This window comes from Nerophis lumbriciformis, linkage group LG13 (genome assembly GCF_033978685.3).
Source record: "Nerophis lumbriciformis linkage group LG13, RoL_Nlum_v2.1, whole genome shotgun sequence".
Taxonomy (NCBI): Eukaryota; Metazoa; Chordata; class Actinopteri; order Syngnathiformes; family Syngnathidae; genus Nerophis; species Nerophis lumbriciformis.
In genome coordinates this window covers 4,246,422-4,264,142 of record NC_084560.2, presented here as the reverse complement: position 1 = coordinate 4,264,142, position 17,721 = coordinate 4,246,422, and the positions used below count along the sequence as shown (strand labels likewise).

Sequence of the window (17,721 nt, the reverse complement as noted above, 5' to 3'; positions counted from 1 at the left end):
GGGACAACTGAAACATGACCAGGGACCATTGAAACATGACCATGGACCACGGAAACATGACCATGGACCACTGAAACATGACCATGGACCACGGAAACATGACCAGGGACCACTGAAACATACCCATGGACCACGGAAACATGACCAGGGACAACTGAAACATGACCAAGGACCACTGAAATATGACCATGGACCACGGAAACATGACCATGGACCACGGAAACATGACCATGGACCACGGAAACATGACCATGGACCACGGAAACATGACCAGGGACTACTGAAACATGACCAGGGACCATTGAAACATGACCATGGACCACGGAAACATGACCATGGACCACAGAAACATGACCATGGACCACGGAAACATGACCATGGACCACAGAAACATGACCAGGGACCACTGAAACATGACCATGGACCACAGAAACATGACCATGGACCACTGAAACATGACAATGGACCACAGAAACATGAACAGGGACCACTGAAACATGATCATGGACCATGGAAACATGACCAGGGACCACTGAAACATGACCATGGACCACGGAAACATGACCAGGGACCACTGAAACATGACCATGGACCACAGAAACATGACCAGGGACCACTGAAACATGACCATGGACCACAGAAACATGACCATGGACCACGGTCAGTGTATGAAACTCACTTTATTTGTCGCCATGGAGGCCCGGGTTAGTGATTTAGAAGTAGCTAAAACACTGTGGATGGTTGTTAGCCGCTAACTACCTAGCCATGTCTTAAAGCACCTCTTCCTGAGGGTGTTTCAGTGTTATAACTCCACCTTTATCTTTACTTTGTACACCAAAATGCGTCCGTTCTCCCTTTTCTGTCTACACACTGTGTCTGCTTGTAAGTACTCTGTGTGTGTGCGCTGCCCAACATGCTCCTCTGCTCCTAAAACCAGCAAGGCCACAAGTAACAATAATAAGAATAATAACAATAATAACCTTAAACAAGCGCACGGCTGTGATCCAACAGGTCCTGGTCCGTTCATCGTCCGCACAAAGCAGCTTCATGTCCCGGGGTGAAGAACACTTCATGGACTAGGAGTGAAGCAGGCGTGAAACAAGAGAGACCACGTTCATGGTGGCAAGACGAGTCAAAACAAGAGAGACCACGTTCATGGCGGCAAAACGAGTCCGACTACCTTCACACAGAAGCAGAAGTCAGTCGGGGCCCCGTGGACTTTTTTGCCGGACAAAAGTGTGAAGACGCTCCGGTCAGTAAAGTCCGCCAGGAACTGAAGATGCCACGGTTCCTGTAAAGAAAAACAGAATGCTGGACGACAGCAAAGACTTACTGTGGAGCAGCAGACGGCGTCCACAAAGTAAGCCCGTACACGACATGGCTATCAACAACCTCCCCACAAAAAAGGACGGCGTCCGCACAACTGGAACAGTCTTGATTGCGAAAACAGAGCAGGTGCGGGGAATAGCTTTGTTAAAGTCGGAACGTGTCGGGCGAGACGAGGATGGTTTGTCGTGATCCCGATACGCAGAGCACAGCAGGAGGCGGTGTGCAGGTAAAAAGGTATCTAATGCTTAAACCAAAAATGAACAAAACGGAAAGGAGAAGGCCATGAAGCATCGGGATGGCTGTTCGAAACGAAAGTAAAACTGAACTGGCTGCAAAGTAAAGAAAAACAGAATGCTGGACGACAGCAAAGACTTACTGTGGAGCAGCAGACGGCGTCCACAAAGTACGCCCGTACACGACATGGCAATCAACAACCTCCCCACGAAAAAGGACGGCGTCCGCACAACTGGAACAGTCTTGATTGCGAAAACAGAGCAGGTGCGGGGAATAGCTTTGTTAAAGTCGGAACGTGTCGGGCGAGACGAGGATGGTTTGTCGTGTTCCCGATACGCAGAGCACAGCGGGAGGCGGCGTGCAGGTAAAAACGTATCTAATGCTTAAACCAAAAATGAACAAAACGGAAAGGAAAAGGCCATGAAGCATCGGGATGGCTGTCCAAAACGAAAGTAAAACTGAACTGGCCGCAAAGTAAAGAAAAACAGAATGCTGGACAACAGCAAAGACTTACTGTTGAGCAGCAGACGGCGTCCACAAAGTACGCCCGTACGCGAAATGGCAATCAACAACATCCCCACAAAGAAGGACGGCGTCCGCACAACTGGAACAGTCTTGATTGCGAAAACAGAGCAGGTGCGGGGAATAGCTTTGTTAAAGTCGGAAGGTGTCGGGCGAGACGAGGATGGTTTGTCGTGATCCCGATACGCAGAGCACAGCGGGAGGCGGCGTGCAGGTAAAAACTTATCTAATGCTTAAACCAAAAATGAACAAAACGGAAAGGAAAAGGCCATGAAGCATCGGGATAGCTGTGCAAAACGAAAGTAAAACCGAACTGGCCGCAAAGTAAACAAAAACAGAATGCTGGACGACAGCAAAGACTTACTGTGGAGCAGCAGACGGCGTCCACAAAGTAAGCCCGTACACGACATGGCTATCAACAACCTCCCCACGAAAAAGGACGGCATCCGCACAACTGGAACAGTCTTGATTGCGAAAACAGAGCAGGTGCGGGAAATAGCTTTGTTAAAGTCGGAACGTGTCGGCCGAGACGAGGATGGTTTGTCGTGATCCCGATACGCAGAGCACAGCGGGAGGCGGCGTGCAGGTAAAAAGGTATCTAATGCTTAAACCAAAAATGAACAAAACGGAAGGTAGAAGGCCATGAAGCATCGGGATGGCTGTGCAAAACGAAAGTAAAACTGAACTGGCCGCAAAGTAGAGAAAAACAGAATGCTGGACGACAGCAAAGACTTACTGTGGAGCAGCAGATGGCGTCCACAAAGTAAGCCCATACACGACATGGCTATCAACAACCTCCCCACGAAAAAGGACGACGTCCGCACAACTGGAACAGTTTTGATTGCGAAAACAGAGCAGGTGCGGGGAATAGCTTTGTAAAAGTCGGAACGTGTCGGGCGAGACGAGGATGGTTTGTCGTGATCCCGATACGCAGAGCACAGCGGGAGGCGGCGTGCAGGTAAAAATGTATCTAATGCTTAAACCAAAAATGAACAAAACGGAAAGGAAAAGGCCATGAAGCATCGGGATGGCTGTGCAAAACGAAAGTAAAACTGAACTGGCCGCAAAGTAAAGAAAAACAGAATGCTGGACGACAGCAAAGACTTACTGTGGAGCAGCAGACGGCGTCCACAAAGTAAGCCCATACACGACATGGCTATCAACAACCTCCCCGCGAAAAAGGACGGCATCCGCACAACTGGAACAGTCTTGATTGCGAAAACAAAGCAGGTGCGGGGAATAGCTTTGTTAAAGTCGGAAGGTGTCGGGCGAGACGAGGATGGTTTGTCGTGATCCCGATACGCAGAGCACAGCGGGAGGCGGTGTGCAGGTAAAAAGGTGTCTAATGCTTAAACCAAAAATGAACAAAACGGAAAGGAGAAGGCCATGAAGCATCGGGATGGCTGTGCAAAACGAAAGTAAAACTGAACTGGCCGCAAAGTAAAGAAAAACAGAATGCTGGACGACAGCAAAGACTTACTGTGGAGCAGCAGACGGCGTCCACAAAGTACGCCCGTACACGACATGGCAATCAACAAGCTCCCCACGAAAAAGGACGGCGTCCGCACAACTGGAACAGTCTTGATTGCGAAAACAGAGCAGGTGCGGGGAATAGCTTTGTTAAAGTCGGAACGTGTCGGGCGAGACGAGGATGGTTTGTCGTGATCCCGATACGCAGAGCACAGCGGGAGGCGGCGTGCAGGTTAAAACGTATCTAATGCTTAAACCAAAAATGAACAAAACGGAAAGAAAAAGGCCATGAAGCATCGGGATGGCTGTGCAAAACGAAAGTAAAACTGAACTGGCCGCAAAGTAAAGAAAAACAGAATGCTGGACGACAGCAAAGACTTACTGTGGAGCAGCAGACGGCGTCCACAAAGTACGCCCGTACACGACATGGCTATCAACAACCTCCCCACGAAAAAGGACGGCATCCGCACAACTGGAACAGTCTTGATTGCGAAAACAGAGCAGGTGCGGGGAATAGCTTTGTTAAAGTCGGAACGTGTCGGGCGAGACGAGGATGGTTTGTCGTGATCCCGATACGCAGAGCACAGCGGGAGACGGCGTGCAGGTAAAAAGGTGTCTAATGCTTAAACCAAAAATGAACAAAACGGAAAGGAGAAGGCCATGAAGCATCGGGATGGCTGTGCAAAACGAAAGTAAAACTGAACTGGCCGCAAAGTAAACAAAAACAGAATGCTGGACGACAGCAAAGACTTACTGTGGAGCAGCAGACGGCGTCCACAAAGTAAGCCCGTACACGACATGGCTATCAACAACCTCCCCACGAAAAAGGACGGCGTCCGCACAACTGGAACAGTCTTGATTGCGAAAACGGAGCAGGTGCGGGGAATAGCTTTGTTAAAGTCGGAAGGTGTCGGGCGAGACGAGGATGGTTTGTCGTGATCCCGATACGCAGAGCACAGCGGGAGGCGGCGTGCAGGTAAAAAGGTGTCTAATGCTTAAACCAAAAATGAACGAAACGGAAAGGAGAAGGCCATGAAGCATCGGGATGGCTGTGCAAAACGAAAGTAAAACTGAACTGGCCGCAAAGTAAAGAAAAACAGAATGCTGGACGACAGCAAAGACTTACTGTGGAGCAGCAGACGGCGTCCACAAAGTACGCCCGTACACGACATGGCTATCAACAACCTCCCCACGAAAAAGGACGGCATCCGCACAACTGGAACAGTCTTGATTGCGAAAACAGAGCATGTGCGGGGAATAGCTTTGTTAAAGTCGGAAGGTGTCGAGCGAGACGAGGATGGTTTGTCGTGATCCCGATACGCAGAGCACAGCGGGAGGCGGCGTGCAGGTAAAAAGGTATCTAATGCTTAAACCAAAAATGAACAAAACGGAAAGGAGAAGGCCATGAAGCATCGGGATAGCTGTGCAAAACGAAAATAAAACTGAACTGGCCGCAAAGTAAAGAAAAACAGAATGCTGGACGACAGCAAAGACTTACTGTGGAGCAGCAGACGGCGTCCACAAAGTACGCCCGTACACGACATGGCTATCAACAACCTCCCCACGAAAAAGGACGGCGTCCGCACAACTGGAACAGTCTTGATTGCGAAAACAGAGCAGGTGCGGGGAATAGCTTTGTTAAAGTCGGAACATGTCGGGCGAGACGAGGATGGTTTGTCGTGATCCCGATACGCAGAGCACAGCGTGAGACGGCATGCAGGTAAAAAGGTATCTAATGCTTAAACCAAAAATGAACAAAACGGAAAGGAAAAGGCCATGAAGCATCGGGATGGCTGTGCAAAACGAAAGTAAAACTGAACTGGCCGCAAAGTAAAGAAAAACAGAATGCTGGACGACAGCAAAGACTTACTGCGGAGCAGCAGACGGCGTCCACAAAGTAAGCCCATACACGACATGGCTATCAACAACCTCCCCACGAAAAAGGACGGCATCCGCACAACTGGAACAGTCTTGATTGCAAAAACAGAGCAGGTGCGGGGAATAGCTTTGTTAAAGTCGGAACGTGTCGGGCGAGACGAGGATGGTTTGTCGTGATCCCGATACGCAGAGCACAGCGGGAGACGGCGTGCAGGTAAAAAGGTATCTAATGCTTAAACCAAAAATGAACAAAACGGAAAGGAAAAGGCCATGAAGCATCGGGATGGCTGTGCAAAACGAAAGTAAAACTTAACTGGCCGCAAAGTAAAGAAAAACAGAATGCTGGACGACAGCAAAGACTTACTGCGGAGCAGCAGATGGCGTCCACAAAGTAAGCCCATACACGACATGGCTATCAACAACCTCCCCACGAAAAAGGACGGCGTCCGCACAACTGGAACAGTCTTGATTGCGAAAACAGAGCAGGTGCGGGGAATAGCTTTGTTTAAGTCGGAACGTGTCGGGCGAGACGGGGATGGTTTGTCGTGATCCCGATACGCAGAGCACAGCGGGAGGCGGCGTGCAGGTAAAAAGGTATCTAATGCTTTAACCAAAAATGAACAAAACGGAAAGGAAAAGGCCATGAAGCATCGGGATGGCTGTGCAAAACGAAAGTAAAACTGAACTGGCCGCAAGGTAAAGAAAAACCGAATGCTGGACAACAGCAAAGACTTACTGTTGAGCAGCAGACGGCGTCCAGAAAGTACGCCCGTACACGACATGGCAATCAACAACGTCCCCACGAAAAAGGACGGCGTCCGCACAACTGGAACAGTCTTGATTGCGAAAACAGAGCAGGTGCGGGGAATAGCTTTGTAAAAGTCGGAACGTGTCGGGCGAGACGAGGATGGTTTGTCGTGATCCCGATACGCAGAGCACAGCGGGAGACGGCGTGCAGGTAAAAAGGTGTCTAATGCTTAAACCAAAAATGAACAAAATGGAAAGGAAAAGGCCATGAAGCATCGGGATGGCTGTGCAAAACGAAAGTAAAACTGAACTGGCCGCAAAGTAAACAAAAACAGAATGCTGGACGACAGCAAAGACTTACTGTGGAGCAGCAGACGGCGTCCACAAAGTACGCCCGTACACGACATGGCTATCAACAACCTCCCCACGAAAAAGGACGGCGTCCGCACAACTGGAAAAGTCTTGATTGCGAAAACAGAGCAGGTGCGGGGAATAGCTTTGTTAAAGTCGGAACGTGTCGGCCGAGAAGAGGATGGTTTGTCGTGATCCCGATACGCAGAGCACAGCGGGAGACGGCGTGCAGGTAAAAAGGTGTCTTATGCTTAAACCAAAAATGAACAAAACGGAAAGGAGAAGGCCATGAAGCATCGGGATAGCTTTGCAAAACAAAAGTAAAACTGAACTGGCCGCAAAGTAAAGAAAAACAGAATGCTGGACGACAGCAAAGACTTACTGTGGAGCAGCAGACGGCGTCCACAAAGTACGCCCGTACGCGACATGGCAATCAACAACCTCCCCACGAAAAAGGACGGCGTCCGCACAACTGGAACAGTCTTGATTGCGAAAACAGAGCAGGTGCGGGGAATAGCTTTGTTAAAGTCGGAACGTGTCGGGCGAGACGAGGATGGTTTGTCGTGATCCCGATACGCAGAGCACAGCGGGAGGCGGCGTGCAGGTAAAAAGGTATCTAATGCTTAAACCAAAAATGAACAAAACGGAAAGGAAAAGGCCATGAAGCATCGGGATGGCTGTGCAAAACGAAAGTAAAACTGAACTGGCCGCAAAGTAAAGAAAAACAGAATGCTGGACGACAGCAAAGACTTACTGTGGAGCAGCAGACGGCGTCCACAAAGTACGCCCGTACACGACATGGCAATCAACAACGTCCCCACAAAGAAGGATGGCGTTAAAATGTAATAATCACTTATTCTTCTCTTCTTTGATACTTCCCATTAGTTTTGGACGATACCACAAATGTAGGTATCGATGCGATACCAAGTAGTTGCAGGATCATACTATAAAATATAATACCTAATAAACCAATAATAATACGGTTAAAAAATACTGATGTAAAGGGTAGGTGTCGCGCTGTTTTCTGTTTTAACATGTTCTATCTACACTTCTGTTAAAATGTAATAATCACTAGTTCTTCTCTTCTTTGATACTTGACATTAGTTTTGGACGATACCACACATTTAGGTATCGATCCGATACCAAGCAGTTACAGGATCATACATTGGTCATATTCAAAGTCCTCATGTGTCCAGGGACGTATTTACTGACTTTATAAATATATATATATTTTTAAATGATGCTAAAAATATCAATTTAGTACTTGGTATCATTACAGTGGATGTCAGGTGTAGATCCACCCATGGCGTTTGTTTACATTGTGACGCCGGTGAGCTATTGTATCCTCCTACGGTGTGTAGTGAAGCCTCTTTAGCTATTCCTCCTCCTCCAGGGATAACGGGAGGCCAAGGATTAGTGATTTGGAAGTAGCTAAAACACTGCGGATGGACGTTAGCCGCTAGCTAGCTAGCCATGTCTTTTAAGCATCTCTTCCTGAGGGTGTTTCAGTGTTATAACTTCACCTTTATCTTTACTTTTTTACACCAAAATGCGTCCATTCTCCCTTTTCTGTCTACACACTGTGTCTGCTTGTAAGTACTCTGTGTGTGTGCGCTGCCGAACACGCTCCTCTGCTGGTAAAACCAGCAATGTCATGCCCTCGAACCGGTACTTTTCATACAGAGTATAGAACCATTTTTTGTTCATTAGAAGCGCGATACTGTACTAGTACTGGTAAACCATACAAGCCTATGTATGAATACTGTGATCTACCACACAACAAACTCTAGACTACGATACAGGGTGAAAGGAGTCGATTCCCTGGATTATAAAATGTAGCAGTTTTTATGCTCTTAACTATGAAAATATCTGGAAGCCTAACGCCGATGTCGACTGACCTTAGAAGTCCCTTTGTTGGAAACATAGAGCCCAGACCTGCGCAGTACAAAGTACAACTTCTTCCAGGACTTGCGGCTGGGTTCCTTGGTGTGGAGGTGTCCATGGATCTCTGGACCGGTGCTGGAGCTGAGGAAGATCTGCGTCGGGTGGAGAAATATCTGTGTTGATACTTTGAACATGTCCAGAGCAGTAGAAGAAAGACCACTAAGAAGATGTGGACCTGCACAAGTTGGGAGTGATCCACCACTCGGTTGCTCTCGCTGGGTATGGACACCATGTGGTCCGGGAAGAAGTCCTAGGATGGATGACAGTATATTTACCATATATATACAGGTAAAAGCCAGTAAATTAGAATATTTTGAAAAACTGGATTTATTTCAGTATTCAGTATTTCAATTACTGCGTTAATGCGGCGTGGCATGGAGTCGATGAGTTTCTGGCACTGCTCAGGTGTTATGAGAGCCCAGGTTGCTCTGATAGTGGCCTTCAACTCTTCTGCGTTTTTGGGTCTGGCATTCTGCATCTTCCTTTTCACAATACCCCACAGATTTTCTATGGGGCTAAGGTCAGGGGAGTTGGCGGGCCAATTTAGAACAGAAATACCATGGTCCCTAAACCAGGCACGGGTAGATTTTGCGCTGTGTGCAGGCGCCAAGTCCTATTGGAACTTGAAATCTCCATCTCCATAGAGCAGGTCAGCAGCAGGAAGCATGAAGTGCTCTAAAACTTGCTGGTAGACGGCTGCGTTGACCCTGGATCTCAGGAAACAGAGTGGACCGACACCAGCAGATGACATGGCACCCCAAACCATCACCCAACCATGCAAATTTTGCATTTCCTTTGGAAATCGAGGTCCCAGAGTCTGGAGGAAGACAGGAGAGGCACAGGATCCACGTTGCCTGAAGTCTAGTGTAAAGTTTCCACCATCAGTGATGGTTTGGGGTGCCATGTCATCTGCTGGTGTCGGTCCACTCTGTTTCCTGAGATCCAGGGTCAACGCAGCCGTCTACCAGCAAGTTTTAGAGCACTTCATGCTTCCTGCTGCTGACCTGCTCTATGGAGATGGACATTTCAAGTTCCAACAGGACTTGGCGCCTGCACACAGCGCAAAATCTACCCGTGCCTGGTTTACGGACCATGGTATTTCTGTTCTAAATTGGCCCGCCAACTCCCCTGACCTTAGCCCCATAGAAAATCTGTGGGGTATTGTGAAAAGGAAGATGCAGAATGCCAGACCCAAAAACGCAGAAGAGTTGAAGGCCACTATCAGAGCAACCTGGGCTCTCATAACACCTGAGCAGTGCCAGAAACTCATCGACTCCATGCCACGCCGCATTAACGCAGTAATTGAGGCAAAAGGAGCTCCAACCAAGTATTGAGTATTGTACATGCTCATATTTATCATTTTCATACTTTTCAGTTGGCCAACATTTCTAAAAATCCCTTTTTTGTATTAGCCTTAAGTAATATTCTAATTTTGTGACACACGGAATTTTGGATTTTCATTTGTTGCCACTTCAAATCATCAAAATTAAATGAAATAAACATTTGAATGCATCAGTCTGTGTGCAATGAATAAATATAATGTACAAGTTACACCTTTTGAATGCAATTACTGAAATAAATCAAGTTTTTCAAAATATTCTAATTTACTGGCTTTTACCTGTATATCATTCTTACAACTCTTTGGAAGAGAGTCCATCCCCTCTCGAGAGAACTGGCTCCAGAGCCCTTGCTGTGCGTCGAGGTGAGTCCGACTATATCCAACCGGAACTTCTCTACCTCGCGCACTAGCTCAGGCTCCTTCCCCCCCCCAACGAGGTGACGTTCCACGTCCCAAGAGCTAGCTTCTGTAGCCGAGGATCGGACCGCCAAGTGCCCTGCCTTCGGCTACCGCCCAGCTCACATTGCACCCGACCTCTATGGCCCCTGCTATGGGTGGTGAGCCCATTGGAGGGGGGACCCACGTTGCCTCTTCGGGCTGTGCCCGGCCGGGCCCCATGGGGACAGGCTCGCCATCGTGCCCCAACTCCGGGCCTGGCTCCGGAGGGGGGCCCCGGTGACCCGCGTCCGGGCGAGGGAAATCTGAGTCTCGGTTCTTGCATTTCCATAGAAGTCTTCGAGCTGCGAATCAGCACCTCCAAGTCCGAGTCCATGGTTCTCGCCCGGAAAAGGGTGGAGTGCCATCTCCGGGTTGGGGAGGAGATCTTGCCCCAAGTGGAGGAGTTCAAGTACCTCGGAGTCTTGTTCACGAGTGAGGGAAGAGTGGATGGTGAGATCGACAGGCGGATCGGTGCGGCGTCTTCAGTAATGCGGACGCTGTATCGATCCGTTGTGGTGAAGAAGGAGCTGAGCCGGAAGGCAAAGCTCTCAATTTACCGGTCGATCTACGTTCCCATCCTCACCTATGGTCATGAGCTTTTGGGTTATGACCGAAAGGACAAGATCACGGGTACAAGCGGCCGAAATGAGTTTCCTCCGCCGGGTGGCGGGGCTCTCCCTTACAGATAGGGTGAGAAGCTCTGCCATCCGGGGGGAGCTCAAAGTAAAGCCGCTGCTCCTCCACATGGAGAGGAGCCAGATGAGGTGGTTCGGGCATCTGGTCAGGATGCCACCCGAGCGCCTCCCTAAGGAGGTGTTTAGGGCATGTCCGACCGGTAGGAGGCCACGAGGAAGACCCAGGACACGTTGGGAAGACTATGTCTCCCGGCTGGCCTGGGAACGCCTCGGGATCCCCCGGGAGGAGCTGGACGAAGTGGCTGGGGAGAGGGAAGTCTGGGCTTCCCTGCTTAGGCTGCTGCCCCCGCGACCCGACCTCGGATAAGCGGAAGAAGATGGATGGATGGATGGACAACTCTTTGGGAAGGCCATTCTAAAATCTTCATTCTAGCCTGATTTAGCCATTCCTTTACCACTTTTGAGGTGTGTTTGGGGTCATTTTCCTGTTGGAACACCCAACTGCGCCCAAGACCCAACATCCAGGCTGATGATTTTAGCTTGTCCTGAACAATTTGGAGGTTAATCCTCCTTTTTCATTGTCCCATTTAAAGCAGCAGTTCCTTTTGTGGGAATGTTTCCAGTTCAACAAACAACATCGTTTTTTAGTCCTGATTAAGAGGAATTATTTGACGGTTGAAGTGGGTTGAAAAGTAGTTGCCAGAAAAAAAGGGTGGGAGTAGGGCTTTGCAAAACCTGGAATTCTGGAAAATCCTGGACATTTTTTGAACTTGGAAAAATGATAGTTTGAATGTCCAGGAGGGTGGAATGTGTTGAAGGTGGAATGGGTTGAAAAATGTGGAAATGGTGCAACTTCATTCATTTTGAATAGAGGAAAAATGTCCCTGAAAACTGGGAAATTCTTGGAAATCCGGGAATTTTTTTGAATTTGTTGAAGGAGAGCACACAATTTTGAAAATGTTGAATATTTTGGAGAAACGGTTTGAATCGGATGAAAAATTGTGGAACTTTGACAAATGTCCCATTGATTTCAATGGGAATTTCATAAAAAAGCGGGAATTTTTTTTTAGAAATGTTAAAAGACTTGAATGTTCTGAATGAGTTGAAATGGTTGGTGGTGGAATTTTTAAAATGGGTCGAGAAATGTTGAAGTAGTAACATGTTGAATTGAGAAATGGTATTAAGGAATTCCAGGAATTTCGGGAAAACCGGGAATTTTTCCAGTTCAAAAAACAACTTTGTTTTTTTCCTAATTAAGAGGAATGTTTGAACGGTTGAAGTGGGTTGAAAAATGTGGAAGGAGTAGTCTACAGAATAAAGGGTGGAAATAAGGCTTTGCAAAACCTGGAATTCTGGAAAATGCTTGAATTTTTTTTTAACTTGGAAAAATGATAGTTTGAATGTCCAGGATGAGTGGAATATGTTGAGGGTGGAATGGTTGAAGTTTGAAAAATGGCCAACTAATTTTGAATGGGAAAACATTTCCCAGAAAACCTGGAATTCTGGAAAATCTTGGAATTTGTTGGAACTTGGAAAAATGATAGTTTGAATGTCCAGGATGAGTGGAATGTGTTGAAGGTGGAATGGTTGATGTTTGAAAAATGGCCAACTAATTTTGAATGGGAAAACATTTCCCAGAAAACCTGGAATTCTGGAAAATCTTGGACATTTTTTGAACTTGGAAAAATGATAGTTTGAATGTCCAGGATGGTGGAATGTGTTGAAGGTGGAATGGTTGGAATGGGTTGAAAAATGTGGAAATGGTGCAACTTCATTCATTTTGAATGAGGTAAAATGTCCCTAAAAACTGGGAAATTCTTGGAAATCCGGGAATTTTTTTGAATTTGTTGAAGGAGACCACACAATTTTGAAAATGTTGAATATTTTGGAGTTGGAACAGTTTGAATCGGATGAAAAATTGTGGAACTTTGAAAAATGTCCAATTGATTTCAATGGGAATTTCATGAAAAAGCGGGAATTTTTTTTAGAAATGTTAAAAGACTTGAATGTTCTGAATGAGTTGAAATGGTTGGTGGTGGAATGTTTCAAATGGGTCGAGAAATGTTGAAGTAGTAACATGTTGAATTGAGAAATGGTATTAAGGAATTCCAGGAATTTCGGGAAAACCGGGAATTTTTCCAGTTCAAAAAACAACTTTGTTTTTTTCCTAATTAAGAGGAATGTTTGAACGGTTGAAGTGGGTTGAAAAATGTGGAAGGAGTAGTCTACAGAAAAAAGGGTGGAAATAAGGCTTTGCAAAACCTGGAATTCCGGAAAATCCTGGAATTTTTTGGAACTTGGAAAAATGATAGTTTGAATGTCCAGGATGAGTGGAATGTGTTGAAGGTGGAATGGTTGGAATGGGTTGAAAAATGTGGAAATGGAGCAAGTTGGAAAAATGTCCCATTCATTTTGAATAGAGGAAAAATGTCCCTGAAAACTGGGAAATTCTTGGAAATCCGGGAATTTTTTTTGAAATTGTTGAAGGTGAACACACAATTTTGAAAATGTTGAATATTTTGGAGTTGGAACGGTTTGAATCGGATGAAAAATTGTGGAACTTTGAAAAATGTCCCATTGATTTCAATGGGAATTTCATGAAAAAGCGGGAATTTTTTTAGAAAATGTTAAAAGACTTGAATGATCTAAATGAGTTGAAATGGTTGGTGTTGGAATTTTTCAAATCGGTCAAGAGATGTTGAAGTAGTAACATGTTGAATTGAGAAATGGTATTAAGGAATTCCAGGAATTTCGGGAAAACCGGGAATTTTTCCAGTTCAAAAAACGACTTTGTTTTTTTCCTAATTAAGAGGAATGTTTGAACGGTTGAAGTGGGTTGAAAAATGTGGAAGGAGTAGTCTACAGAAAAATAGGTGGAAATAGGGCTTTGCAAACCTGGAATTCGGTAAAATCCTGGAATTGTTTTTACCTCGGAAAAATGATAGTTTGACTGTCCAGGATGAGTGGAATGTGTTGAAGGTGGAATGATTGGAATGGGTTAAAAAATGTGGAAATGGTGCAAGTTGGAAAAATGTCCCATTCATTTTGAATAGAGGAAAAATGTCCCTGAAAACTGGGAAATTCTTGGAAATCCGGGAATTTTTTTTGAAATTGTTGAAGGTGAACACACAATTTTGAAAATGTTGAATATTTTGGAGTTGGAACGGTTTGAATCGGATGAAAAATTGTGGAACTTTGAAAAATGTCCCATTGATTTCAATGGGAATTTCATGAAAAAGCGGGAATTTTTTTTAGAAAATGTTAAAAGACTTGAATGTTCTCAAGTAGTTGAAATGGTTGGTGTTGGAATTTTTCAAATCGGTCGAGAAATGTTGAAGTAGTAACATGTTGAATTGAGAAATGGTATTAAGGAATTCCAGGAATTTCGGGAAAACCGGGAATTTTTCCAGTTCAAAAAACAACTTTGTTTTTTTCCTAATTAAGAGGAATGTTTGAACGGTTGAAGTGGGTTGAAAAATGTGGAAGGAGTAGTCTACAGAAAAAAGGGTGGAAATAAGGCTTTGCAAAACCTGGAATTCTGGAAAATCCTGTAATTTGTTTTTATCTTGAAAAAATTATATTTTGAATGTCCAGGATGAGTGGAATGTGTTGAAGGTGGAATGGTTGGAATGGGTTGAAAAATGTGGAAATGGTGCAAGTTGGAAAAATGTCCCATTCATTTTGAATAGAGGAAAAATGTCCCTGAAAACTGGGAAATTCTTGGAAATCCGGGAATTTTTTTTAAAATTGTTGAAGGTGAACACACAATTTTGAAAATGTTGAATATTTTGGAGTTGGAACGGTTTGAATCGGATGAAAAATTGTGGAACTTTGAAAAATGTCCCATTGATTTCAATGGGAATTTCATGAAAAAGCGGGAATTTTTTTTTAGAAAATGTTAAAAGACTTGAATGATCTGAATGAGTTCAAATGGTTGGTGTTGGAATTTTTCAAATCGGTCGAGAAATGTTGAAGTAGTAACATGTTGAATTGAGAAATGATATTAAGGAATTCCAGGAATTTCGGGAAAACCGGGAATTTTTCCAGTTCAAAAAACAACTTTGTTTTTTTCCTAATTAAGAGGAATGTTTGAACGGTTGAAGTGGGTTGAAAAATGTGGAAGGAGTAGTCTACAGAAAAAAGGGTGGAAATAAGGCTTTGCAAAACCTGGAATTCTGGAAAATCCTGGAATTTTTTTTTATCTCGAAAAAATTATATTTTGAATGTCCAGGATGAGTGGAATGTGTTGAAGGTGGAATGGTTGGAATGGGTTGAAAAATGTGGAAATGGTGCAAGTTGGAAAAATGTCCCATTCATTTTGAATAGAGGAAAAAAGTCCCTGAAAACTGGGAAATTCTTGGAAATCCGGGAAAATTTTTTGAAATTGTTGAAGGAGAACACACAATTTTGAAAATGTTGAATATTTTGGAGTTGGAACGGTTTGAATCGGATGAAAAATTGTGGAACTTTGAAAAATGTCCCATTGATTTCAATGGATATTTCATAAAAAAGCGGGAATTTTTTTTAGAAATGTTAAAAGACTTGAATGTTCTGAATGAGTTGAAATGGTTGGTGGTGGAATTTTTCAAATCGGTGGAGAAATGTTGAAGTAGTAACAAGTTGAATTGAGAAATGGTATTAAGGAATTCCAGGAATTTCGGGAAAACCGGGAATTTTTCCAGTTCAAAAAACAACTTTGTTTTTTTCCTAATTAAGAGAAATGTTTGAACGGTTGAAGTGGGTTGAAAAATATGGAAGGAGTAGTCTACAGAAAAAAGGGTGGAAATAGGGCTTTGCAAAACCTGGAATTCTGGAAAATCCTGGAATTTTTTTTATATCGGAAAAATGATAGTTTGAATGTCCAGGATGAGTGGAATGTGTTGAAGGTGGAATGGTTGGAATGGGTTGAAAAATGTGGAAATGGTGCAAGTTGGAAAAATGTCCCATTCATTTTGAAAAGAGGAAAAATGTCCCTGAAAACTGGGAATTCTTGAAAATCCGGGATTTTTTTTGAAATTGTTGAAGGAGAACACACCATTTTGAAAATGTTGAATATTTTGGAGTTGGAACGGTTTGAATCGGATGAAAAATTGTGGAACTTTGAAAAATGTCCCATTGATTTCAATGGGAATTTCATAAAAAAGCGGGAATTTTTTTTAGAAATGTTAAAAGACTTCAATGTTCTGAATGAGTTGAAATGGTATGGTGGTGGAATTTTTCAAATCGGTCGAGAAATGTTGAAGTAGTAACATGTTGAATTGAGAAATGGTATTAAGGAATTCCAGGAATTTCGGGAAAACCGGGAATTTTTCCAGTTCAAAAAACAACTTTGTTTTTTTCCTAATTAAGAGAAATGTTTGAACGGTTGAAGTGGGTTGAAAAATGTGGAAGGAGTAGTCTACAGAAAAAAAGGGTGGAAATAGGGCTTTGCAAAACCTGGAATTCTGGAAAATCCTGGACATTTTTTGAACATGGAAAAATGATAGTTTGAATGTCCAGGATGAGTGGAATGTGTTGAAGGTGGAATGGTTGGAATGGGTTGAAAAATGTGGAAATGGTGCAACTTCATTCATTTTGAATGAGGTAAAATGTCCTTAAAAACTGGCAAATTCTTGGAAATCCGGGAATTTTTTTAAATTGTTGAAGGAGAGCACACAATTTTGAAAATGTTGAATATTTTGGAGAAACGGTTTGAATCGGATGAAAAATTGTGGAACTTTGACAAATGTCCCATTGATTTCAATGGGAATTTCATAAAAAAGCGGGAATTTTTTTTAGAAAATGTTAAAAGACTTGAATGTTCTGAATGAGTTGAAATGGTTGGTGGTGGAATTTTTCAAATCGGTCGAGAAATGTGGAAGTAGTAACATGTTGAATTGAGAAATGGTATTAAGGAATTCCAGGAATTTTGGGAAAACCGGGAATTTTTACAGTTCAAAAAACAACTTTGTTTTTTTCCTAATTAAGAGGAATGTTTGAACGGTTGAAGTGGGTTGAAAAATGTGGAAGGAGTAGTCTACAGAAAAAAGGGTGGAAATAGGGCTTTGCAAAACCTGGAATTCTGGAAAATCCTGGAATTTGTTTTTATCTCGAAAAAATTATATTTTGAATGTCCAGGATGAGTGGAATGTGTTGAAGGTAGAATGGTTGGAATGGGTTGAAAAATGTGGAAATGGTGCAAGTTGGAAAAATGTCCCATTCATTTTGAATAGAGGAAAAATGTCCCTGAAAACTGGGAAATTCTTGGAAATCCGGGAATTTTTTTTGAAATTGTTGAAGGTGAACACACAATTTTGAAAATGTTGAATATTTTGGAGTTGGAACGGTTTGAATCGGATGAAAAATTGTGGAACTTTGAAAAATGTCCCATTGATTTCAATGGGAATTTCATGAAAAAGCGGGAATTTTTTTTAGAAATGTTAAAAGACTTGAATGATCTGAATGAGTTGAAATGGTTGGTGTTGGAATTTTTCAAATGGGTCGAGAAATGTTGAAGTAGTAACATGTTGAATTGAGAAATGGTATTAAGGAATTCCAGGAATTTCGGGAAAACCGGGAATTTTTCCAGTTCAAAAAACAACTTTGTTTTTTTCCTAATTAAGAGGAATGTTTGAACGGTTAAAGTGGGTTGAAAAATGTAAAAGGAGTAATCTACAGAATAAAGGGTGGAAATAGGGCTTTGCAAAACCTGGAATTCTGGAAAATCCTGGAATTTTTTTTCAACTTGGAAAAATGATAGTTTGAATGTCCAGGATGAGTGGAATATGTTGAGGGTGGAATGGTTGAAGTTTGAAAAATGGCCAACTAATTTTGAATTGGAAAACATTTCCCAGA

General features: G+C 43.8%; 1 protein-coding gene across 1 annotated transcript in view; it reads right to left on the bottom strand.

Moving 5' to 3' along the window:
* Window positions 1-17,721, bottom strand: part of LOC133613262 (growth factor receptor-bound protein 14-like) — a 60,549-nt gene that overhangs the window by 23,419 nt on the left and 19,409 nt on the right. Inside the window, exons 5-8 of the mRNA XM_061970656.1 lie at window positions 8,651-8,725; window positions 8,430-8,567; window positions 1,181-1,291; window positions 981-1,076 (exon numbers count right to left, since the gene is read on the bottom strand). Of these exons, the coding sequence (XP_061826640.1) occupies window positions 981-1,076; window positions 1,181-1,291; window positions 8,430-8,567; window positions 8,651-8,725 (420 nt within the window). The remainder of the gene's footprint in view (window positions 1-980; window positions 1,077-1,180; window positions 1,292-8,429; window positions 8,568-8,650; window positions 8,726-17,721) is intronic.